This window comes from Eptatretus burgeri, chromosome 4 (assembly GCF_056783735.1).
Source record: "Eptatretus burgeri isolate ZD-2024b chromosome 4, Ebu_testis_v1, whole genome shotgun sequence".
NCBI classification, from domain to species: domain Eukaryota; kingdom Metazoa; phylum Chordata; class Myxini; order Myxiniformes; family Myxinidae; genus Eptatretus; species Eptatretus burgeri.
In genome coordinates this window covers 57,964,401-57,991,382 of record NC_140964.1, presented here as the reverse complement: position 1 = coordinate 57,991,382, position 26,982 = coordinate 57,964,401, and the positions used below count along the sequence as shown (strand labels likewise).

At 41.8% G+C, this 26,982-nt stretch overlaps 2 protein-coding genes across 3 annotated transcripts in view; both read right to left on the bottom strand.

Annotated features, from left to right (window-relative positions):
* Nucleotides 1-6,431, bottom strand: part of LOC147028126 (uncharacterized) — an 86,744-nt gene extending 80,313 nt beyond the window's left edge. Inside the window, exon 1 of one of the 2 annotated variants that reach the window (XR_015057438.1) lies at nucleotides 6,312-6,431. The gene's annotated coding sequence lies outside the window, so the exon portion shown is untranslated. The remainder of the gene's footprint in view (nucleotides 1-6,311) is intronic. The other variant, XM_085878233.1, reaches the window with a different exon arrangement.
* A 370-nt stretch (nucleotides 6,432-6,801) lies between these two features.
* Nucleotides 6,802-25,089, bottom strand: LOC147028125 (uncharacterized). Its single transcript, XM_085878234.1, has 3 exons — nucleotides 25,017-25,089; nucleotides 15,736-15,873; nucleotides 6,802-15,607 (listed from the first exon to the last, which is right to left on the bottom strand). The coding sequence occupies exons 2-3, from the start codon at nucleotides 15,851-15,853 to the stop codon at nucleotides 14,154-14,156; spliced, it is 1,572 nt and encodes a 523-aa protein (XP_085734360.1). The 5' UTR covers nucleotides 15,854-15,873; nucleotides 25,017-25,089; the 3' UTR covers nucleotides 6,802-14,153.
* Between the last annotated feature and the right edge of the window lie 1,893 nt (nucleotides 25,090-26,982).

Here is a 26,982-nt window from a genome sequence, read left to right as displayed (position 1 = left end):
CCTTCGTAAGTAGAGACGCCTTTTGAATGTAAATGCGCTAATCCGTTCCAAGCCCCGCAAAATTCGGTCATTTTTTTTTAATAAATCATAAAAATGCATCAGAACATGAAACAAATACATGTTAAAATTAGATTACCACACAATAAACATAAAACAAGAGGCACATAATGTAAAAAACAAAGAATAAAGGAAATAATAAAAATATTCATTTACCTTTTAACTGCTATTCTCGTTACTTTTTGGCCTCTTTGTTTACTGGTCCTTATCAGCAGTGTTTTTTGCCTCGCGTTTCATGAAGAATTGATCCAATGACGTCTGCTTTTGCCGGCTTTTAACAATCCGTCGGAAATGCGCGAGGCAGACATCGTCATAGTCGCGATAGCCCGACTTGTGAACACTTTTTCCGGGTGATTCTTTTCAACAAATTCTGAGACTTCATGGAATTTTCCTAAAATGTCTTTGATTTGGGCTGATGGAATAATGGCTGCCTCCTCCTCCTCCTCGTCCTCGTCCTCGTCCTCTTTGAACTCCTCCTGCACCGCGGTGTGTTGCATCACCTCCAATTCCTGCAGCTCCTTCGTCAAAAGCTCCTCGTTGTGCATCTGAATCAGCTCGTTGATGTCCTCGTCATCCACCTCAAGACCCATGCCCTTTCCCAGCGAAATAATTTCGCCATGGCGAAGAACAGAGTGAAGTCCAGTCCTCCTTTTAAACTTCTCGAACCACCCACGCGATGCCTTAAACTCCTGGTGTAGTCCTTGAGCCGAATTTCCCTCGCCTGTATCCTCCTTCACGAGGTCAGTGAAGATGGCGGTTGCCTTTGCGCAAATTATGGCCTCTGTCACTATGTCACCAGCGATCTCTTTCTCCTTTATCCACACGAGTAACAACCTCTCCATCTCATCGTTCACTGCCGACCTCCTCTTGGAAATGACAGAGAGGCCTTTGGTAGGAGCCGTAGCTTTTAGGGCTTCCTTTTGTTTTATTATCGTGCCGATCGTAGATATATTACGGCCATATTCTTTTGCGAGATCAATCAAACGCGTCCCCTTTTCATACCTTTCTATTATCTCTTGCTTTGTTTGTATGGCCAGAAAAACTCTCTTCTTCTTCTTTTCTCCTTGTCCACTTTTCTTCATTGCTTTCTTGGGGTCCATTGTGAATAAAAGTTACTGTAATCCACACGCGTACTGTACTGTAACACTGTCCGAGCACTTCATAGCGGGACCATAGACTGTATACAGTATAACTATATTTACAGAGCGGGACGGGGACACGAAGAGCATGCTGGGATACACGCATACGCAAAGGGTTGCCAGGCAGATTTTAGGCGATAGCCAATGGCAGAGCAGCTACAAGTTTGTTTACGTTCGGGAAACTCTGGGAGCAGCGAAAAGCAGCGCGTACTGTACTGTATTTTTGACTTCGTATCCTGAAACGCCTTCGTAACTAGAGGCAATATTTTCCCGTTCAGGCGCTTCGTAACCTGAAACATTGGTATGTGGAGACATTCGTAAGTAGAGGTACCACTGTATTTCAATGTTAATATTACAGAATGATTGTTTTTGATTCAGAACTTAATATATCCTTTGAAATCAGAAAATAAAAATAAATGGCATGAACAAAATTCTTGACACCCGAGATATAATATTTGGCAGCACAGCCTTTGGACAAAATAACTGTAGTCAAGCACTTCCTATAGCCACGAATGAGCTTCCTACACCGCTCGACTGGCAATTTGCCCCACTCTTCTTGTGCAAACTGCTCCAGTTCTCCAAAATTTGAATGGTGCCTTCTCCCAACTGCTGTTTTCAGATCTCTCCACAGGTGTTCAATGGGATTTGGATCCATGCACACATTCAAGGCACCAAGTGCTAGAGGCAGCACAGCAACCCCAAAACATCATTGAACCTCCTCCATGTTTGACTGGAGGGAAGGTGTTTTTTCTTTGAAGGCTTCATTTTATTTTCTGTAAACATGGAGATGATGTGCTTTACCAAAAAGCTATAATTTGGTCTCATCTGTCCACAGGACATTCTCCCAGAAGGATTTTGGCTTGTTCATGTGGGTTTTGGCATACTCCAGCCGGGCTTTCTCATGTCGCTCTCTCTCAGCAGTGGGGTCCTCCTGGGTCTCCTACCATAGAACTCCCTTTCATTGAGTTGGCGATGGATGTTTCGAGTTGAAACTGTCGTACCTTGTGTCTGAAGGTCAGCTTGAACCTGTTTGGCCATTGATCGAGGTGCTTTCTCCACCAGTTGAACAATCCTTCGCTGCAATCTTCGATCAAGTTTTCTCTTGTGGCCAGGTCCAGGGAGGTTGGCGACACTGCCATGGGCCTTAACATTCCTGATAACATTGCGTACAGTGGACACAGGAACATCAAGGTCTCTGGAAATGGACTTGTGGCCTTGAGATTATCCATGCTTGGCAACAATCTTGTGTCTGACCTCCTGAAACAATTCTCTGGTTTTCTTTCTTTTCTCCATGCACACACAGTGACACAAAGCAGCAGAATGACTCCTGTTTTCAATCCAAATTGGTTAAATGAGTGATTTTTATATTGCAGGAACCTGCAACTCACCACAGATGAGTTCATTTCCAAAGTAAAGGAGAATCACCTAATTGAAATCTAATTATTTCTAATAACTTTTAAAAGGTGCCAATAATATTGTCCGTGCCATTTTAGGATTTGTGTGTGGAATAAGCTAAGATTTTATCATTTTTTCAGCTGTATTTTTGTTTTGTTCCACTGCAAACCAAAGAAATACATACGTGGAAACCAAAATATTTTTTTTATTTCAAAAATATTTTGGAAGATGGTGCATGATGTGAAAAAACTGCAAGAGTGCCAATATTTTTGGCCATGACAGTATTTTATATGAATCGGGGTGCTTTAGAAAGCTAATGCCCATTACCGATATGGTGATCCGTGATCGTGATACCGATATCTGCCTGTGCTGATTTCTGGTAAGGCGATCAGAGATAGTCATATGGGCCCATGCCGATTCCCATAACAGCGATCTGCAACAGTCATCCAGGCCTGTGCCAATTAGTGGTACTGGAAACCCACGATAGTCATACGAGCCTGTGATGATTCCCAATCCTGATCTCGCTTGAAAACAAAATCATTTTTCATACAAGTTGAAGTTGGAAGTGAAATAACCATTCCTATCATGGGGAAAAAGCCCGGTGAGGGATTACTTTGAAAAATTACAATGTGTCAATGATGTGTATGTGACATTTTCACAAAAGCGGGTCAGGTAACGGTAAAGAACAAACTCAAAAATCAACTTTCTTTGATATTCTCGAAATAGTGCTTGAACCCCTTATAACATCTAGAAAAATGTTCAAATGATGTCACAACGCAGGATCACCATAAGGCCTCTGCACTGACTGGGCAATATATGCTTGATAAAAATTATCAGATAGTCTTTACCGTTACCTGACCCGCTTTTGTGAAAATGTCTCGTATGTCTTATATGAACACGTAATGGACATTGGACCATAACATATTTTTTAACACTTGCGGAAAAAACCAAAAGAAAAACGAATTCAATAGAAAATCATTAATTGTGATATATCGGTATATACCTGTATGAGCACTCTGTTTACATCAATATTGCAAAAAAAAAATTATATATCAATACCGACAGAGCCGAATCGATAAAACAGCAGATATATATTTAAAGGGATAGCACAGCAAAGATAGATCTAAAGAGATAGCACAGCAGATATAGATTTAAAGGGATAGTGTTACAGGGGCCGGGTCTCGGTGGCGATCACGACAGCTATGTGCAGCAGTAGAGTCGTCTTTACCGAACAACCGGAATTTAGGTCGTGACCCTCGGATAAGTCCGAAAGGCACTGGTCCCTTTCAGGACGTTCAATCGCCAATTTTTCAACACGCACTGTGCTAAGCCAATAAAAGAAATGATAAGGAACGAACTGGGACATTCAACAAGAGGGGAAGTTATTTACAATAATCGGGGGACGAGGGGAACACGTCAGGGCAGAGTTATCTGAATAAAGAAGGGAATCAAATGTACAAGCAATTCCTTAAACAATTCCACTTAGAGACAGGGCCCACGGACACACACGCACACACATATACCCCAGAAAGAGATGGACTTCGAGCTCTTTATTGCCCCTTCAGCTCAGGAGGGAAGACGAGCTGAGGGAAGAGAACGTGGCTGGCTACCTGGCCGCATTCGCGCGGCTGGACGACGGCACCTTCCCGGAGCACCATGCACCAAAGAACGGACCAGGGCAGCCAAACTCATCGGAGGCGAGACGAGGTGATCTCCCGTGATGAGATTGTCGACCACTTGTTGTAATGCGCCAGACGAGACGCCTCAGATGCGCGGGAAGCAATCAGCCGCAGACCCAGACAGAAGAGCGCTCGAGCAGACGGGACGCAATCATCAATCAATTCCGTTGTTTTGGGGGCCTGGTCCGCTCCCCCGTCGCCTGCTCCCATTGGGTGGACGGCGTGTCGTGGCTTCGCCTTTGGTCCGCGAATCGCCCATTGGGCGGAAAATGACGCATACCCTTATTTGGCACGAAACCAGAACGAAGCACTCCGTGCCCATATTTGGGGCCAAGCCAAAGCGAAATGCTTCGTGACCATATTTGGTGCGAAATCCACACCACCTGTGGCATGGGATTCCGACCAGGCATACGCCCGCATGCCAGCGAGCGGGCGAAGAGCGCGGACAATGTCGTGAGCAGAGGGTTGATGTTGTTGGGGTAAAAATTCTATCTATAAAATAACTTCGCAGCACACGTACACTTAATTCACATTAGACATCGGGAAAAGGGAGCTATCTATCCACATTTACTTAACGAAATAACTGAGCTACGGGGACCTGAATGTTGAGTGCTCATGGTTGCCAGATTCGTAACACTAGCACAGCAAAGATAGATCTAAAGAGATAGCACAGCAGAGATAGATCGAGATAGGTAACATAGCAGAGATAGCTCTAGAGAGATAGCACAGCAGAGACAGATCTCGAGAGATAGCACAGCAGAGATAGATCTAGATAGATAGTAAAGCAGAGACAGATCGAGATAGATTACATAACAGAGATAGATCAAGATAGATAGTACAGCAGAGACAGATCTAGATAGATTACATAACAGAGATAGATCAAGATAGATAGTACAGCAGAGACAGATCTAGATAGATTACATAACAGAGATAGATCTAGACAGAGAGTACAGCAGAGACAGATGTAGATAGATTATATAACCGAGATAGATCTAGATGGACAGTACAACAAAGATAGATCTAGAATCTAGATAGATTACATAACAGAGACAGATCTAGATAGATTATATAACCGAGATAGATCTAGATAGATTACATAACAGAGATAGATCTCGATAGATTATATAACAGAGATAGATCTAGATAGATTATATAACAGAGATAGATCTAGATAGATTATATAACAGAGATAGATCTAGATAGATAGTACAGCAGAGACAGATGTAGATAGATTATATAACCAAGATAGATAGTACAGCAGAGATAGATCTAGATAGATTACATAACAGAGATAGATCTAGATAGATTACATAACAGAGATAGATCTCGATAGATTACATAACAGAGATAGATCTCGATAGATTATATAGCAGAGATAGATCGAGATAGATAGTACAGCAGATAGAGATCGAGATAGATTATATAACCGAGATAGATCTAGATAGATAGTTCAGCAGAGATAGATCTAGATAGATAACATAACAGAGATCGCCCCTTCCCCTCTGAATTCTGGATTTCCAGAATAATTTCCTTGTGTAATCCAATTTAACCAAACCTGGAATCTTGGTGGAATGTTTACCAGGAATGGTGAATTTCAGAACACACAGTTTTTGTTTTGACTTTCGGGATCAGGAAACACCTTTCCCCATCTACATTTAGGTTGTGGATGTTAAATATCCCACGAAACAGGGAACAGTCGGTATTTGTACCTCGTTTCCTTCCTTGTTTCACCTCCTCAGTTTGGATCTCAAATTGTTCACACAAGATAATTATATAAACGGTATCTGGTAGTTTTGTAATTCAACGGAAGGATGAGGTTAACCATCGTTATCGGAAGTTTAGTGACGAGGTGATATAAAACAGGATGAGAGAAAACTCCTCATTAAATTAACAATTAAATATCTCCAAACACATTTAATGAGAACTCGTTTAACTTATTCATTACCGATCATCAGCGAACAGGAAATTATTTTATCTTTTTAAGAACGTTTTACACCTCTTTCTCAGTATTAAATAACGAAGTGAGAAACCCCGAACACACCTCTTCCTCGGAAGTTTAGTCGCGATCAGGAGGACGTGCGCTCCAGGTACAGTACAAGGTTTGTACAAGAAGTTCACCCGGAAGTGTTTACTACCTTTACACGTCCATCCTTTTCAAGGATATGTACTCATAATACGTACCTCTGTTGTGCCGCTTCGCCTGATCCCCACGTTAAACGACACGTGACTGTGAATGAGAGTTGATAACAATGTCGCCTTTTTAATTTGGATTTGGATCATCTTCCATTCTGATTTATATATCTATTTAATCGGTGGCATCCGACATAGACAGGTCGAGATTTCAGAAATTCAGACAACCAGAGGTATTTTGTGTACAAATCTACAAATGGTGTTTTTAGGTCAATTCGACCCTCCTGATTGTCGCACCTCGATTATCGTAATAATGCGGACTTATCGGCTGCATTGCTCACGAGATCCTCAGAGAGTCTGACAACACGCCACATTCCAATGCGGGGTAATTTGAATACCTTCTTTTATTGGGCATCACTGGAGTCCCCAAACATGGACCACATCAACATTGACACTGTGGGGTTACATCACTTTACCAACAACTTGTACTTAAAATCTAAACACATCTTCCCTTTTTATAATAATAATTTATTATAAAATTATTATAAGGAAGATGGTACTTCCTTTTTATAATAATATAATAATGCAAATTAATTGACTGACGAACTTGTGACACTTTGTGATGTCACAAATCTCAAAAAAATCAACAACCAACCGAACAATGAGGAATGACATCACATTACCATGCCACAATACGACACCACAATCATCTTATGGATTACCATCACGACATATTTTCACATTGTTCCATCACAATCCCACAACAAAGGTAAAAAGTTTTTCTTCTATTTCATGTTTTACTCTCGACTCCTCTCTTTCGTTATCTCTCTCTCCAAGGAGAAGTGAATTCTTGCAGAAATCTTTCTATAAGGCTTTCATGGCTGTGTCTGGATGGGTTTGACGGTTGTGAAGTTGCGGATGAAACCCGAATCCTATCCAGGGGTCTCATGATGACTCCATATTTGCTCTTTACTTCTTGGTCTTCTGTTTCATTATGTTCTCACCCATGTCTCTCTGTTTGTTACTTGCAAATTGGAAGATTTTTCAAGTATATTTGTTCAGTTGATGTTGTTATTCTGTTGGGTCGCCGAAATAGGTGACCCTTATTGTCAGTAATTCTGTCTGTATTTTTGGATGTTTGTTACTGAAGAAATCTAAAGATTTCGTAAGTATATTGATGCCTTCCGTTTCTATTTGTTTGTTTGTTTGTTTGTAGGCACGATAACTCGAGAACGGAAGAAGCTACCAATGTCAAATTACACCACGTGATTCAGGAGGGTGATGGCCAGTGCTGATTAGATTTTGGTCAAAATCGGTCAAAGGTCAAGGTCACAGTGAGGTCAAACATAATTCCGTAAATTCATGTGGAGAAATGAAGTATTTTTGCTTCGCTCGACGTTACGAGTTTGTTTTAACTTCGATTCTAATTTTGTCTTCGGTTTTTGCAATCGCTTAGGACGCTTAAAACTCGGTTGTCGAAATTCTGGTAAAAATCGGATGTTTTGGAGACGTTTTAAGATTGTATAAAAAATATTTCACTCGCCACATCACAGCTCGTCACGTGGTGCAGCGCGCTCCAGCAAACGCGTCATTGAGTTACATTAAGGTATAATTGCGTGGAGAAATGGAGATTTTTGCTTCGGTCGACGTTAGGATTTTTGATGGTTTGATACAGAATAATCCGAGAAACTTCTGGTTTGCGTCGCTACCTTCTCTCGAGACAGCTTTTATTAGACAAGGTCAGAGGTCAAGTTGACGAATTCGTAAGTACCAGTCTATGACTGCTTGTTTAGATGTTTGTTCGTTTGTCATCAGCATAATTGGTAGTAAAGGTGGGTCGAGTTTGACCAAACTCGGATGGTAGGTACATCTTATGACCTCGTGCTTCGGAAATTGTGATGGTTGCTAGAGACGCTTTGGTTCCCACAGCGCCCCCTACAATTAGGGTATGCGCAAAAATTGCCGAAAATTGAAGACCCCCCAGCGACCAGATGAGTGCATCGATACGAATGAAACTTTGCAGGTTCATGGTACTCAATGAGTACTACAACCTTGCCTCAGGACATATTGACCGATTTCGCTTTGGTCAGGAGTCAAAGGTCAATTAGTGCAAAAATCGATAATATGCGAGACCTGGAAGTGCCTTCGTGCCAAATGCTACTCCTCCTAGGGTTATCGTCGGATGGTCATGAAAATTCACACTAATCGTCTGGAATACATTGTGCACAAACGATCGAGCCGGATTTTCAATTTAGATCTTTGTTCACGCACAGCACCCCCTTGAACTTTGGGGATTTCTGATTTCAAACCGCATTTTCGGTACTTTTCATTCAAATGGATACCGAGTAGTTATCAGTAGATGGAACTGGATGAGATTTTATATACATAATCTTAAGGTGATTCCCTATCTGCTATATGACATCCATTTTGCTCTATATCATAGTTTCCATGCTCGGCGACCCATCGCCTCCTACCGGCTTGTCTATTGGCTGCTCTTAGAGCACCCTTATTCTGGACATTTCCATCTGTCTGTCTGTCTGCGAACCTTTGGTCAAGCCTAGGGGTAAAACCACTCAACCGATTCCAATGAAATTTTGTAGGTAGGACCAATATTTCTGGGAATCATGTGCTTTCGAATATGGGACCCTAGCAACGGCATCGCAACGGCCCTTTAAAATGGTCAAAAAATCGAAAAAAATCAAAAAAAAAATCGATAAAATCGAAGCTTAGAGTTCTGTGCGCAATCTATCTTGCTCCCTTCATGCCAATTTGCAGTCCTAACAAAAATATTTGTAGGAGGAGATAGGTTTTGGGTGAGTACATGTCGAACATTTCAGAAACGGTTAATTGCGAATATCTCTAAGAGAAAGAGTCTGATTTTGATGAAACTTGGGTGAAATGTGATGTGGCTCGCATGTGCACAAAAATGAATGGTTGCTATGCACACCTCCGTTGCTTAGCAACAGCTAAAATACTTTATCGTACATCGTACACTTATTGTGGACTGTACAAACAAATCAATACCTCCGAAACTGGACCTCTGAGGGACCTGTTTTTTTGTGCCCAAGGAGAATGTCTTACAGCATCATATATAAAAATAAAATCTTTAGCGAATAGGTAAATGGAATTACCAGGGCTGCCATTTGTTAGAGTCTCTTTGGACACATGCCTGAAATTTCACAAGGCGGGTTTCTGGGCGAAAACTAAGAGGGCTGTGATAATCATATTTATTGTGTTAAATTGATTGATAGCATGTACATGAATATCGGCGAGTCGCGTCGGCCAGCTTTCCATCTACAGCGAGCAGCCATGTCGCCTACTGGCTTGTCTGTTTGTCTGCCTGTTTATCGCCCACAGGTCAAAATTCAAGACCGATCATCATGAAACTTTCCCGAGTTGAAGAAGTGGTCTCAACTGAGAAGCCTATTGATTTTGAGGTGAAAGGTCAAAGATAATCTTCAGGTCAAATTTCTAAAAGTCATTTTTCATCCGATCGACTTGAAATTTGTCCAAGATTAGCATATTGCGTCACTGGGTTGGGAAACCAACTATTTTTGAGGTGAAAGGTCAACTCAAGGGCAAACTTCTAAAATCCATTTTGAACTGAAAAATCATCAATTTACATCCTTTTAACTTGAATGTTGAACAGGATTTGCATAGTCCGTCACTGAATTGGGAAAGCAACTATTTGTGAGGTCAAAAGGTCAAACTTCTAAAATCATCAAATTTCATCGAGAAAAACGTCAATTTTAATTTGATTAACCTGAAAATTAAGCAGCAATTGCATAGTGCATCACTAAATTTGGAAACCAACTACTTTTGAGGTCAAAAGGTCAAATGTCAACTGAAGGTCAAGCTTCTAAAATAATCAATTTCAATCTGAAAAATAATCAATTTTCCTCCAATTGACCTGAGCTTTGATTAAGATTGTCAATGTTACTCTAAATGAAATGTACGATTTGATGTATCCATGGCAACCTTTGGAGAGGGGTTGTATTTAGCAAGTATCGTGCACTGCATGGTCATTTTTCTTTTTGTTTGTGTGCAGTATATCTCAAAAAGTTACAGACAAATCCGGATTAAATTTCGTGGGCAGGTTGGGTGTGTGACAATAACGAACTGCTTCGATTTTGGTGAAGATCCGGATCCGGATCCGGATCCGCGACAAGAATTTTTGTTGTGATTGTTCATTATTGAGAGATAGGGCCAAAAACAATATCGAGCATGATATATCAAAAGGTTGTGGATGGATTTGAACAAAACTTGGGGGGACATGTGTGTGTGTGTGTGACTAGAAAGAATTGGTTCGATTTTGGTGAAGATTCTAATCTGGATATGGATGCGATAACTTTTTCAGTGATTCTTCACCATTGAGAGATAGGGCTAAATCAATAGAAAGCACGATATCTCAAAAGTTGTGGACGGATTCCGATGAAACTTGGTGGACAGGTTGGGTGTATGACAAGGAGGAATTGATTTCATTTTGGTGAAAATCCGAATCCAGATCCAGTTACGAGAATTATTTAATTTTAAAAGTGATTCTTCAACATTGAAAGAGAGGGCCAAACGATATGTTGCATGATATTTCAAAAATGTATTGGGCCCGATGCGTTCTCACGGATCATGTATTGCATGGTGGTGTTGTTGTGGGCCAGAGTTCGGTGGTGATAAATGACCACTCGGTGGAGCAGTGGAGTCGTCTCCCACCGAACACCCGGAATTTAGGTCGTGACTCTCGGATAAGTCCGAAAGGTCACGGGTCCCTTAGCGGACCATGGTCGCCAATATTTCGACGGCGTGGGGTAGGATTCATTGCCTAATTTCAATATAACTGAGTACCCATGTCGGACAATTACCAGGGAAAACCACATCCTCGACCGACTTTGGCCGAACCGAGTCGCTAACACCGACTCGGATCCGGCATAACCGAGCGGAAGCTACCAAAGCGAGCCGGACCAAATGAACAATTTACGGCACGAACTGCCTCACTAATTCTCAATATGCACCATGCAAGGCCAATGGGAGAAAGCACAGAAAACGAGCTGGTACCTTTAACAGGGGTTTATTTATAACAATAATCGGGGAGGGGAAGCACTGAAAGAGCAGAGTTATCGCGAATAAAAGAAATGCAAACCATGTAAAATGAAAAACACTTAACAATTTCTACTTATACAGACTGGCACCACACACACACACACACACACACACACACACACACACACACACACACACACACACACACACACACACACACACACACACACACACACACACACAAAGAAATGGTGGCCGCGGCCTGTATTTGCACCTGCCCGCCTCGTGCGGTGTGCTCGAGCTTGTACGGTGGCGGGACTCGAACCCACTGCCAACAACGCAGCACCAAGCACCAGGGACCAAGAACGGCGCCACGGACGCCAGCCAGCATAGGCATGGACCAGATGAGAACGCCAGCAGGTAAGACGAGGCTTCCTCTCCTTCACCTTTACGATGGGGCGAACCTTCTTGCTTTCAACGAGGCGAACCTTGTTTGTTTTTGACGAGGCGAACCTTGCTTGCTTTCGACGAGGCGAACCTTGCTTGCTTTCGACGAGGCGAACCTCGCTTGCTTTTTCTCCATGGCTCGCCGCTTCCTGTTCTCCTCCCCCTACCCTGCGGGTCGAGGGCTCCGCTCTGAGGGACTCGCCTCTGGATTGGACGAGGGGTTGTCAGGCGACTCCTGGCCACCCTTCATTGGTCGGGCCAAACACTTCCTCTGGCTGGACGGGGCCGCCCCTGAGGTGGTCAGCCCCCCTGATTGGCTGGGGCGCGCGTGCTATGCTCGCCCTTCACTAAAAAAAAACCTAACCAAAAAAAAAATAACTCACATTGCACACACGAAATTCCCATTCGACATAGGGGATGGATTCCAACTATACACATAATTATCGAAATAACTGAACTACGGGGACTCTGGCTGTTTGTGTGCACAAGGTTTCCAAATCCGTAACAGTATGTGGTCTACCGAGTGCCCTTCTAGTTGTTTCTCTTTCATTTTCCTGTGTCGTATCCATCATTTGCACCTGTTTTTGGAAGTTTGTTGCTAAATGGATTAAAGATCCCTTTTCTGGTCTGTTGTTTTCTTGCTCGTGTACAAATCTCATTCAAAAGTCTGTTGAGTTTTTCACATGCTCAGCGATTCCTTCACATCTTGTTTTGTGCACTTGGTTAAGCTCCATCAAACCACCTCCTCCTTCTCATGTCAGTAAATACAACATTGGTATACATTGATTTTTTGTGAAATATCTTGTGAATAGTTTAAACTTTCCTTGTTTTGGTGTCTACATTTTTGGTCTCCAATTGTGGCCAGTTTATAATTGCACAGTCATATTGGAATACCGGCACTGCAAATTGGTTATAGCTTTGGTTTTGTTTCTTGGAGAGAGGAATAGAATGACTTCAGAATTAGTCTCATTCGGTATAGGTTCTCTTTGCTGATTATTTTATGCATTTTTTGTGTTGTACCTCGAGACCTTCATTTATTCCGAGGTATTTGTGGGATGCCCCATTTTCTAGTTCCTGTATTGTTGTACATTCATCAATTGAGGTATTGTCTTTTGTTTTTGTTTTTCCTTGAACAAATGTGCATTTGGTGCATTTATCAAGCTCAAATTCCATTTTGATGTCCTCCGATTACTGCTTTACTAGTTTTAGTTGATTTGAGAATTTCTTATCATTCGGTGCGATTAATTTTCGATAAACCATGTTCAGTCGATGTGTCACCTTTCTTGTTTATTTGGTCATTTTTCTGTTGCATGTCAGGTTGTATCTGTGTTGTGAATTGATGAGGTTACTCAGAGGGTCCAGAGCCAAGCAAAGGAGGAGGGGGGAAAGACCGTCACCTTGTAAGATACATCGGATCTGTACTCCTGGGATTTCAATCTTTCCTTCTAAGTAAGGTAGCATCAACATTGTGTTCCAGAGCGACATTGCTTTCTCAATCATTGTGACTATTTGGGGTCAATTTTGTATTATTGTATGCATTTTATAATCCATGCATGTGCGACACTATCAAAGGCTTTTGTGTAATCTTTCCAGGCTGTGCATAAGTTGGTTTGTTGGAGCTTGCCGTTTTCGAGGATGGTTTTGTTTCACAATAAATGGTCTACTGTTCCAGAGCATCCTCTCTTACATCCTTTCTGTTTGACCTCAAAAGGTCCTTGAGTGAGGTGGTCATAAATTGCATCAGTGATTACACCTGTTCAAAGTTTGAATGTTGCTGGCAGACATGTTATTGGTCTGTATTTGTTGGGAAGATGGGGTTCTTCAGATCATGGGATTAAAATAGTTTTATTTCTCTGAACCATTCATACATTAAGCTGTTCCCCTTGGATGAGTTTTTTGAATGCTCAAGGATAGTGAGTGTGGAGAACATGGCGGTGCTTAAGCCAAGAAGCTTGGAATTCCATCCGTACCTGGGTATTTGAAGTTTGGTATGTTTGTGAGATGTTTCCTAATTTTATCTTCATTAATATTATCATTAGGTGCGTTTCCTGCAGCTGTTGGTTTTCCTTTTCCAAATGTCATATCCAATCTACGTCCTTGTGTTGTTCGTTTTCTCTCCTGTATGGATCCTCGTATGTATTTTCAAATTGTATTTTCTAAAGAAACCTTTATGACAGACAGAGCACTTGTGCAGGTGGTCTCCATTGTGGGTGGTACTATGGAGGTTCAATTTCTGTTTGGAAATAAAATTCTTATCACAAATAGAGCATTTCTAAGGATGCTCTCCTGTATGGATCCTCATATGTATTTTCAAATTACATTTTTGTGAGAAACCTTCATCACAGACAGAGCACTTGTGTGGGTGGTTTCCAGTGTGGATGGTACGATGGCGGTTGAAGATGTGTTTCGAAATAAAACCTTTATCACAGACAGAGCACTTGTAAGGGCGTTCTCCTGTATGGATTCTCATATGTATTTTCAAACTGCCTTTTACAGTAAAATCTAAATCACAGACAGAACACTTGTAAGGGCGTTCTCCTGTATGGATCCTCGTATGTATTTTCAAATCGTTTTTTTTACAGAAACCTTTATCACAAACAGAGCACTTGTGTGGGCGGTCTCCAGTGTGGATGGTACTATGGAGGTTCAAGCTGGTTTTATCAATGAAACCTTTATCACAAACAGAGCACTTGAAAGGGCGTTCTCCTGTATGGATTCTCATCTGTGTTTTCACGTAATTTTTACGTGAGAAACCTTTATCACACAGAGAGCACTTGTGCAGGTGTACTCCAGTGTGGAACCCCATATGTGTTTTCAAAATGTCTTTACGTGAGAAACCTTTATCACAAACAGAGCACTTGTGTGGGTGCTCTCCAGTGTGGATGGTACTATGGATGTTCAATGTCTGTTTGGAAATAAAATCCATATCACAAATAGAGCATTTGTAAGGATGCTCCCCTGTATGAATCCTCATATGTGTCTTCAAATGGCTTTTCTTGGAGATAACTTTTTCATAAACAGAGCACTTGTTCGGGTGCTCTCCTGTATGGATCATCATATGAATTTTCAAAATGCTTTTTCGTGAGAAATCTTTATTACAGGTGGAGCATTTGTAAGGGCACTCTCCTGTGTGGCTCCTCATATGCATTTTTAAGCTCCCTTTTTGAGAGAAAGCTTTATCACAGGCAGAGCATTCATAAGGACGTTCTCCTGTATGGATCCTCATATGCATTTTTAAGCTACCTTTTTGAAAGAAAGCTTTATTACAGACAGAGCAATTGTGAAGACGTTTTTCTGTGTGGATCCTCAAATGTTTCCTCAAACTTCCTTTTTTAGGGAAAACTTTATGACATACAGAGCACTTGTGAGGATGCTCTTCAGCATGGATCCTCATATGATTCCGCAAATTGACATTTTTAGTAAAAGCTTTATCACAGACAGAACACTGATGTGGGAGCTCTCCAGTGTGGACAATCGTGTGTTTTTTGGCACTGCTCGGTGAAACAAATTCCATCCTGCAAACATTACATTTGTATTGCATTTGACTTTTGAGAATATTTTCTTGTTTGTTGAATGTCACATTAATTTTGGTGATGTTTTGACCAGATGTGCACTTGTATTTCAAAGGCAGTGACTCTTGTTTTCGTGATTGTTTCGTCAAAAAAGACTTCTTCTCTGTCAAGCTGTCCCTTGACCTTATTTGTCCAGAAGGATGTCTTTGTTGTTCTACAAAAACAAAGAACGATGTCATTTGCTGTTGTTTTGTTTTTTTTGTCAAGTTCAAAGTATTATTTCTAAAATTGTATGTATTCTGAATTCAAAAGAAATTGTTCATTTTCTACGTTTTTGCTCACCAGTTGCAGAAGAGGTAATGCTGCTGTTTATCAAATTAACATCTGACTCTTCCTTCACCAAAACAAATCTTAAAGCTTCTAAAACAGATGGATCATTGTTGTGTTGTTTGCATTCCATATTTACAGGATGTGTATCACCTGCACGGAATTCAGTGTCAGTCTTTTGCAGGACATGTGGTTTAAAACAATGCCAAATATAAATCAGGTCAGTAGGATATTTATACAGTCCTGAAAAAAAGGTTTTCGAAATATCACATAATTACTACACAGGTAAAGGACATTTGGTCCAAGTCTCCAACACACCTCCCACCAACACTCGCATCAAACGATGATAAAAGTTAATTGGAAAGCTTTCTCCACAACTTGTGATGAAGCTTCTTTTCCAAAGCCTTTCTAGAAATCTCTGATCTGATGCAATGTACCATAACTCTGTTACAGAGCATCGGTGCTACCAAAGCAGTTTCATGGCAACGGTCATGCTGGGCTCTTGGTCACCACTCTCCCAGCAGTAGTTGACAGGAATATGGAATTTGATTATGGTCCTGGCAATTGCTTGTCTGCTCTTTCTGAAGGACACTGTGCAATATTTGATATCCCTCAAAGAATGCTGGTAAACTCCACACTAGTTCAATTTCCATCCAAGGGATGGCACACACAAACGTTCCAGTTGGAGTCAAAATGGAACCATTTTCCCCACATACTGGGAACAACTTTCCTAGCTCCATAAAATATGTGAATTTCAGAAAATGAATCATATGACATTTCAAAACATAATACAGCACTTTTTGGTGCAGTCACCTGCAAAAGTATTCACCCCCGACCAACCATGCCACATTGAGTGGATGAGTGCCACACATCGATGAGTTATGAATTATTGAGAAAGAATTTTTACAAATGAACTTTTTTATTCATCAGTAAAAAGATCAAACTAAACATCGTCGAAGGAGGTTGCATGTCAGTAATGTAATACCCGCATAAAACTTATACAAATTAACATTCACTGGTTGCAAAAGTAATCAGCCCCGTTGGTCAGTGCTTGGTGAAAGTACTTTTTGCAGCAATGACTGCAATGAGTCATTTTGGGTCGGTCTCTTCCAACTTTGCACATTGAGATGGTGAAATCTTTGCTCACTCTTCATGTGAAAATCGATCCAGTTCTGATAAGTTTCATGTGGATCGTCGATGGCTGCAATCTTCAAGTCTCACCATAAATGTTCAATTGGGTTCAAGTCAGGGCTTCGACTGAGCTGCTCAAGAACATTTTATTTGCTTCTCATTCAGCCACTCCAGTGTGGCTTTAGCTTTGTGCTTCAGTTCATTGTCCTGCTGAAATGTGAATCTCCTACCCAGTTTCAGATTCATGGTTAATGCAAACAGGATTTCAACAAGGACTGCCCTGTACTTTGCACCATCCATTGTCCCATCCATGCTGACAAGCGTTCCAGTCCCTGCTGATGAATAGCAGCCCCATTACATGATGTTGCCACCACCCTTATTCAGAGTAGGGATGGTGTTGACTGGGTGATGTTTATTGTTTGGTTCGTGCCAGACTTCATGCTTTGAATTTGGACTGAAAAGTTCAATTTTTGCCTTGTCTGACCACAAAACTCATCTCCACATGCCTTCAGTATCATTAAAACGGTTTACGGCAAACTCCATACGAGCTTTTAGATGCGTCTTTTTTCAGTAATGTCTTCTTTCTTGCAACCTGTCCATAAAGGCCACCTTTGTGAATGGGACGGGACATTGTTGATTGATGAAAACTGACACCCCCCACCCCCCTCCTCCTCCACTTCCCCCCCGTCCCATCTCCCACATAGAGCCTTTCAGATCTTTCAGTCATTGCTGGATTTCCAGTGACATCCCGAACAAGTTTCCTGCTTGCCAGGCTGCTGAATTTGGATGGGGTATATGTTTTTGCAATGATGTGTCTTCCATTTCTTATTGATGGATTTCACCGTTGAAAAAGTGTTAAAGGAGTGGCTTTGAAATCTTCTTATTACCCACTCCTGAACAGTAATTCTCCACCACTTTGTCTGACTTCTTTGGAAAGCTCTTTGGTCTTCATGTTTGCTTTGTTGTTTGAACAAGTGAGTTGCACCTTAAAACTCCTTCAATAAGAGGGGGAGCTTAATTTTTAAGTTCAACGAATGATTACATACAGTTGAAACCTATTACACTTATTTTGTAACCTGAAATAAAAAATGTGCTCCTTTAGTGATTTAGGGTTCATTAGGCAAAGGGTTTGAATACTTATTGTTGTAGTAATCAACAATAAACCTTTTCGATCGGCTTTATTCTCACAAAACCCATACGCATATCTACAACAACATAAATATACATAGGGTAAGAATAACAAAATACAATAACTTGTACACATACTACTGAAGGCAAACTCCATACTCTAATCCCAATTACATTCCTCAGAGTACACCATTCCTAATACAGTATACTACATACCATTACTGTTCCAGCACGACCCTCCACGGAGCACGCGGCATACGAGTCATCACCAGCCACCGAGTCATCACCAGCCACCGACCCCCATACACAGTGCTGCCACATCCGCCCAATCTCCGTTGCCGCCAATCACAGTACGGCACTTCATTATCACAACACTTATGCAACTGAGAATCAACTGATTTTCTCTGTTAATCCAACGTATTCACTAGAATGTGCACTATAATCAACCTCTTTGTCAAAAAATTTCAGCCCGATCTGTCAAAAACTATGACTAGTATGCAATTATATAGCGACCACCCATGTTGTCTACCGGCTTGTTGGGTGGTCGCTGGAGTACCCTTATTTTTCACTTTTTCCATCTATCTGTACGTTTGTATGTATGTTTGTATGTAATGGACAGCTCTGGAGGCCAGAGGAGTCAACCGATTTTGATGAAAATTGACAGGTAGGTTCATACCAGGATAAAGTTCTATGCTTTTGAGCACCGTTGCTATGGACACCACCGTTGCCTAGCAATGGGACTTTGAAATTTTTGAAAAATCCTAAAAAAAAAATGTTTCGAAAATCAAAAATCTGCTTCCAGGCTTTTATGCGCAATATAATCACCCTCTTTGTCAAAAATTTCAGCCCGATCCGTCAAAAACTGTATGACTAGTATGCAATAATGTCGCGACCACCCATGTCGCCTTCCGGCTTGTATGTTTGTTTGTATGTAATAGACAGCTCTGGAGGACAGAGGAGTCAACCGATTTTGATGAAACATGACAGGTAAGTTCATACCCAGATCTAGTTGTATGCTTTTGAGCACTGTTGCTATGGACACCACCGTTGCCAAGCAACGGGACTTTGAAATTTTTGAAAAATCCTAAAAAATTAATTTTTTCGAAAATCTAAAATCGGCTTCCAGACTTTTATGCGCACTATAGTCAACCTCTTTGTCAAAAATTTTCAGCCCGATCTGTCAAAAACTGTATGACTAGTATGCAATTATGTAGCGACCGCCCATGTCGCCTACCGGCTTGTTTTTAATTTTGATCTTCAAGTGTTGGAATTTTGAGTGTACCAAAAAAAAATATGTATGTATATGTATATGTATATGTATATACATACATGTGTGTGTTGAAAAAAAAATCGGAATATCACCAACAAACTGAAGAAATGTGCTTACAATCTTTAAATACCGTACATGATTTAAAGAGTTTTTATGCACTCGGCTGCACCTAGAACAATGGAACGTACGACGTCAAGACGTACCAGGAATTGGTACAGTAGATTATAACTTTTAACCTTCAGCACCTGAGCAGCATACAAGGAATCATGTTTTTCTTTGTCCTCGTGGAGGTTATTAAAGTAATTGCCAATGGGTTTATTTTTACTAATAGGAATTGTGTGTGCTTTCGAAAGCCAGTGCCGATGACTAATATGGCGTTCTGCAATAGTGATACTGATATCTGCCTGTGCCGATTACCGGTACGGCGATCCGAAATAGTCATACTGGTCTGTGCCAATTGCCAACATGGCAATCCGCAATAGTCATACCACCCTGTGCCGATTACCGGTATGGTGATCCTCAATCGTTATCCCGGTCTGTGCCGATTACCGGTACGGCGATCCACGATTGTCATACTGGCCTGTGCAGATTTCAAGCGAGATCAGTGTTGACAAACAAAATCATTATTAATACAAGTTGAAGTTAGAAACAAAATAACCGTTCTCTTCATGGGGAAAAATCCAGATGTGGGAATACTTTGAAAATTGTTGATGTCAATGATGTGGACGTCATCCATGAATACGTAATGGACTTTTGGACGACTATGTATTTTTTAAACTGGCATTAAAGAACAAACAAACATTTATTTCAAATAAAATTATGAATAAACTGGATCAAACAAACATAAATATATGTGGAAAAATTATGGGCCCAGACAGGGAATCGAAACCAGGTCCTCTGGCAAACCATAGCAGTACACTGCCGTCTGAGCTATCGAGGCGACCCACCGGAGAACGTGGGTTTGATCCCCGGTCTGGGCCCATAATTTTTCCACATATATTGACAATGTTTGTTCGATCCTGTTCATTTATAATTATATTACTACGCCCCCTGACGTGATTAATAGCGGACATGGAGTTGTCCCCCCACAGAGGGAAGACCCTCTCGTGAACAGGCTTGAGCTGCTCCTATGGTTGGCAGTGAGTGCCCCGGAAGCAGTGGGGAAAGAGTGGCATTTCTGGATGTGGAGGAATTAAGTTGCTTAACTAGTGGGTCCCCCAGACAGCTCAGACGGCAAAGCACTTGTACAGTTTTCCACAAGACCTCGGTTTAATGGAATGTTTATTCGTCTGTGAATGTTAAAGACCTGTGGAGGAAATAATTATATTCATGTATTCTAAATTGTAATTGTGCTGGTGTTTTATAAATTTTAGTTTTATGCAGCAAGTCGAATTGGCTAACAGTGCCCCCTTCCCTTTGGCCAAGAGTCTTTTGCCCTAAATGTTGATAGAAATGTGTTGTTGTGGAGCGGTGTGACCTGGGCTGATAACGGTGCTTCTCACCGAGAAGACACGTATGTAGTTAGAGTTAACAACCCCCTCCACTCTCCCATGAAAGTATAAATGCCTTGAAATGTAATCTTGTTTTAGTGCAAGCACGTGTGATGTATGGCATCTCAGTGGCTTGTACTCCTTGGGACTGACCAAGTACCAAGTAATAATAAAACTCTCTGATGTAATGTACTTCCACGTTGTAGAAGTGAATTAAATCGGGTTGGTTTAACGGTTTACTAAAAAGTAAGAAAAAATAAAATAGAATCAAATAATATTGCAACAAATGCAAGTTCTCAAGTTCATTGTGAGTGGTGTACGAGGGTGTGAAGTGTACGGTGGATAGAATTAGAAATAAATTGTTCTCAAAGGAAAAGACTTGTCTGTGGACATTGGTTATCGGTGTCTGTGATTTTATACAGGATTTTAAAACCGAATCGGATAAATGTTTAAACCCTAGAGAAGTTAAATAAGATTCCACAATCAACGAGGAAGAATCCTACAACGATCACTACGAGGTTGGGTGAAAAATCCACATCAGTCCCCCAGACAGCTCAGATGGCAAAGCACTTGTACAGTTTTCCAGAAGACCTCGGTTTGATTTCCGATCTTGGCCCATAATTTTTCCACAATATTGTTACGGTGCGTCGGCCGCGAGTCGACCGCTCCGACGGAGCCGCAAGTCGAGTCGGCCCGACCGATCGCCCAGAATATAGATCACCGCCCGGATAACTCCGAGGCCGACGGGTCCTTGTGCAAGAACCGAAATACGCCAATGGGCAGACCACGTGGGGTAGGGTTGATTGCCAATCTTCAATTTACGTGTCTTGTCTTTCTTTCACATGTCTTGTCTACGTGTCTTGTCTTACATGTCTCCCTAATTATCATGACGGCGTCTCCCGTCATCCCGACCTGACCCGCCTCCATTGCGGGTCGACAAACCTCCACACTCCTCCGAGGCTCGTTCGCTCTACCACGTGGCGCCGCCATCTTTTGCTTCGTTGTCCACGTGTCGTCACGTGCCACTGCCATTATGCCTTTCTGCCCTTCCTGGAGATTCAACTCCATACACTGCATCTCCCTTCGCTGCGTTTGCATATCACCCCTGATGCTTTGCACGCTCGCATCCATTTTAGCATCCCTTTCCTCCCTCTATGCTCGCATTTTGTGCATGAACTGTTCCATCATCTCCATACACTGCTGCTCTGTTGTCCGCCCTGGCCGCCCCCACTGCCGACATTTAGTGGTGCGGTGGTAGTAATAAAACAAACCAGATGAATCGGATCGCCACTTTTCCCAACCCTGGGGTAAAGATGCATCTTCCTCACGGGTGTCCTGGACCATGGGTTCATCTACACTTACACTACCCACCTGGCACAGCTTGCCTTGGCTGGCCATGTCGCCTGTTGTTAATACAATTTAACAATGCTCGCAATTTGGGGACACGGGGGGGGGGGGGGGCTGCTCCATGAACCCCTGATCCGACTCCGTGAATTTTGCTACGGAGGCGGAGGGGGCCGAATCGCACTCCTGACAACCACTGCTACGGTGCTGGTGCGTCGGCCGCGAGCCGACCGCTCCGACGGAACCACAAGTCGAGTCGGCCTGACTGATCGCCCGGAATATAGATCGCTGCCCGGATAACTCCGAGGCCGACGGGTCCTTGTGCAGGAACCGAAATACGCCAATGGGCAGACCACGTGGGGTAGGGTCGATTGCCAATCTTCAATTTACCTAAATACCCACGTGATCCAACTACTGGGGTATTCCACCCTCGACAGAACTCATACGGAACAAGCCGCTTAAGCGAGCCTGTCCCGTGCACGATTCCGAGCAGCTTAATCGCTGAGAACCATCAGTCCGAATGTCCCCCTTTTACGGCAAACCAACGGCTAACTCCCAACACACGAAATGCTCAGTCAATGAAAGAATCGATGCGACGAGCTGAAAACATTTAACAATTGGGGTATTTATTAATAATAATGGGGAACTAGGGAAGCACGCAAGAGCAGAACTATAACCAACTATACGAAATGTAATGCATGAATTTACAGCACACAAAGCACTTAACAGTGTCCTACTTATTAGACGGGCCCACAGACACACATACGCACACACACACCCAAGAAATGGTGGCTGATGCTTTTAATAACGGACTCCACCTCGTGTGGTCTTCAAGCTGTTCGGACCCGGGCTCCAGCGAGAGCGAGCTGGATCCAATCGCCGTGAGCCGCGATCCTTCCCGAGCTCCAGCGAATCTTCTTGCGCTTCTGAACACGTGCTGGTCAGACGAGGCGCTGATCCTTCCCGTCGATGCGTCGCTATCTCGAAGAACCACCTCCAAGATGAGGCCGATGAGTCGCACCAAACCGGGAACCAAGTGGAGAACAAAGAGCTCCACGAACCAAGAAGAGCCAGCAGAGCAACCAGCTCAACGCTCTTCCGATGAACAAAGCGAGGACCAAGAACTCCGAGCCGAGCAGAACCCGAAGGCCTGCTGAAAAGCCAGGCCAAAGCAAAAAGCTTACTAAAAGCCTCAAGCAGAAGCCGAAGCTCTACTGAAAGCCCAAAGCAGAAAGTCTTCAAAAAGCCTCCTCCCTAACCCAAGCCAAGCAGAACCCGAAGGCTTACTAAACTACCCGCCCAAACAAAGCAGAGGATCTCTTCTTTATTCTTATCGGCCCCTCCCCTGCTCCCGGCGTGACTCATGCCCTCGTGCTCCATCCCCCGCTCAACCACAGATGGGAGGGAGTTGTTGACGTCATGAATCACGGGACGGGAGGGTTATTCTTCCTCTTCGCAGAAGAGGGGGAGGGGCGTCTCTATTATGTTATGATCGCTCCCTAACTATTAAATTGAATCTCGCACCGCACTTAATCGATTTCTGCCCATTAAACAATGGAAGGTGAACTATCTAGGGAACAAGCACTTATCAACATAACTGACTAAAGGAACCTGTATGTTGTGTGCAATCGAATTCCCAAATAAGTAACAATATATATATATATATATATATATATATATATATATATATATATATATATATATATATATATATATATATATATATACATATATACATATATAATAACGTTATACCAGTGTGAGCCCACTGTTGCATCAATATTCTATATCAAAAATAAAAAACCCACCACTGACGGAGCCTAATAGATAGCACAGGAGATAGATAGATAGATAGATAGATAGACATAGATTGATAGATAGATAGCACAACAGAGATAGATATAGATTGAGAGATAGATAGCACAACAGAGATAGATCCAAATAGATAGTACAGCAGAGATAGATCTAGATAGATAACATAGCAGAGATAGATCTAGATCGATAGCACAATATAGAAAGATCTAAATAGATAACAAAGCAGAGATAGACTAGATAGATAACATAACAGAGATAGATCTAGATAGATTATATAACAGAGATAGATCGAGATAGATAGTACAGCAGAGATAGATCTAGGTAGATAACATAACAGAGATAGATCTCGATAGATAATATAACAGAGATAGATCTCGATAGATTATATAACAGAGATAGATCTAGATAGATAACATAACAGAGATAGATCTCGATAGATTACATAACAGAGATAGATCTCGTTAGATAATATAACAGAGATAGATCTCGATAGATTACATAACAGAGATAGATCTCGATAGATTATATAACAGAGATAGATCTAGATAGATAACATAACAGAGATCGCCCCTTCCCCTCTGAATTCTGGATTTCCAGAATAATTTCCTTATGGAATCCAATTTAACCAAACCTGGAATCTTGGTGGAATGTTTACCAGGAATGGTGAATTTCAAAACACACGGTTTTTGTTTTGAATTTCGGGATCAGGAAACAACTTTTTCCGTCTACATTTTGGTTGTCCATGTTAAATATCCCACGAAACGGAACAGTCGGTATTTGTACCTCGTTCCCTTCCTTGTTTCACCTCCTCAGTTTTGATTTCAAATTGTTCACACAAGATAATTATATAAACGGTATCTGGTGGTTTTGTAATTAAACGGAAGGATGAGGTTAACCATCGTTATCGGAAGTTTAGTGACGAGGTGATATAAAACAGGATGAGAGAAAAACTCCTCATTAAATTAACAATTAAATATCTCCAAACACATTTAATGAGAACTCGTTTAACTTATCTTCATTACCGATCATCAGCGAACAGGAAATTATTTTATCTTTTAATGAACGTTTTACACCTCTTTCTCAGTATTAAATAACGAAGTGAGAAACCCTGAACACACCTCTTCCTCGGAAGTTTTGTCGCGATCAGGAGGACGTGTGCTCCAGGTACAGTACAAGGTTTGTACCAGAAGTTCACCCGGAAGTGTTTACTTCCTTCACACGTCCTTCCTCTTCAAGGGTTTGTACTCATAATACGTACCTCTGTCGTGCCCGTTTTGCATGACCCCAACGTTAAAGGACACGTGACTGTGATAGAGATTACAGAATGTAAGGGGTAATTTTGGAGCGCGTCGCACAGGAGAAGGATCTGGGGTTGGTAATAGTTATGGGAGGTAAACAGTCAGCACAATGCCAGGCAGCTCTGGGTAGATCAAATCGGGTTTTAGCTTGTATTCGGAGGGGGATCAATGATAAATCAAAAGAGGTGGTGTCAACATTGTATTGGAATTTAATGAGGGCCACATCTAGAATATTCTGTGCAGTTTTGGTCACCACCGTTCTGGAAGAACATCGATGCCATAGAGAAGGTTCAGCGTGGGGCTATTAGATCGATTCCGGGCCTAACTAGACTAAGCTATGAGGATCAGTTGAAGGAGACGGCTTTATAAACTAGAAATGAGGCGATTACGAGGAGATATGATGGAGATGTTTAAGATAATGAAAGGTATAGATAAAATAAGTGAAGATGAATTATTCAACAGAGTGGACAGTGACAGAACCAGGGGGCCATAGCTTGAGAGTAAAAAAGAGGAGAGTTAAGATGGTAGTAAGGCAGGGGACTTTCACTCAGAGAGTAGTTAATGTATGGAATGGTCTCCCTGGAAAGGTAGTGGCAGCAGAAAAAGTAGACAAGTTTCAATTAGAATTAGATAGGTTCCTGGAAGTTATGGAGATAGAGGGGTATTGGGATGTTGATAAGACTTTTTGGTGGTTTGAGCATTGATGGGTGATTGTGTACGGAATGCTGTTGGTGAGGGTCTTGTAAAGGGGGGTTGTGTGGTTGATGTTGTATGTTTTTAGCCAAGCCCATGCCCCCTCCTCTGAGGGGAAGAAAAGGAAAAAAGAAAATACAAAAACTACAAAAAAAATTTATTTCATTAATTAAAAACTTTTTTTTTCATTTTCTTCCTTGGATCTTGTGTCGATGGGTTGGTGTGGTGTTCGCGCAGGCATGATGGGCTAAATGGCCTCCACCTGTGTCAGATTTCCTTGTTATTCCAATTCGGGGTAATTTGAACACCTTTATTGCGCATGCGCGAGGATCTCACACATCACTGGAGTCCCCAAACATGGACCATATGAACACTGACACTATTGGGTTTCATCACTTTACCATTAACTTGTTGTACTTAAAATCTAAACACATCTTCCCCTTTTATAACAATGTGAATTGATTGACTGACGAACTTGTGACACCTTGTAATAAAAGAAGTCTCAAAAATACACTACCAAACGATGAAGAATGACACCACATTACAACGCCACAATCAATGTATGGATTACAATGAGATATATGTTTGACTTTGTTCCATCACAATCCCACAACAAAAGTGAAATATCAAAATATATCGTGATGCTCATCAATTCGAGGATTGTAGTGCCGTATTGTGGCATTGTAATGTGGTGTCATTCTTCATGGTTAATTCTTACACAAGGAAATACAAGGAAATCAGACTTAGGTGGAGGCCATTCAACTTATCATGCCAGCGCAAACATCACACTAATTTATCCACACGAGATACAAGGAAGAAAATGCCAAAAAAATCTTTTTAATCTAATTTATTTTAAGTTTTTAGAGTTTTCTTCTTTCTTTCTTTGTTCTTATTCTTCTTCTGCCCCCCCCCCATCCCCCAGGAGAAGGGGCATGGGCTTGGTTAAATCCACACAACATCAAACACACAACACCCCTTTAGAGACCCCTGCCAACAGCACTCCGCACACATGCACACAATCACCCACACCCATCAATGCTAAAGCTACCAAAAAGTCCTGTCATCATCCCTATACCCCTCTATCTATATAACT

What these genes read in the sequence shown, in the direction of transcription:
- LOC147028125 (XM_085878234.1), bottom strand. Translation starts at nt 15,853, where the DNA reads ATGGAATGCAAACAACACAACAATGATCCATCTGTTTTAGAAGCTTTA. An exon ending in CATTACCTCTTCTGCAACTG is followed by an intron (nt 15,608 to 15,735) that starts GTGAGCAAAAAC and finishes TTGTTTTTGTAG; the next exon opens with AACAACAAAGACATCCTTCT.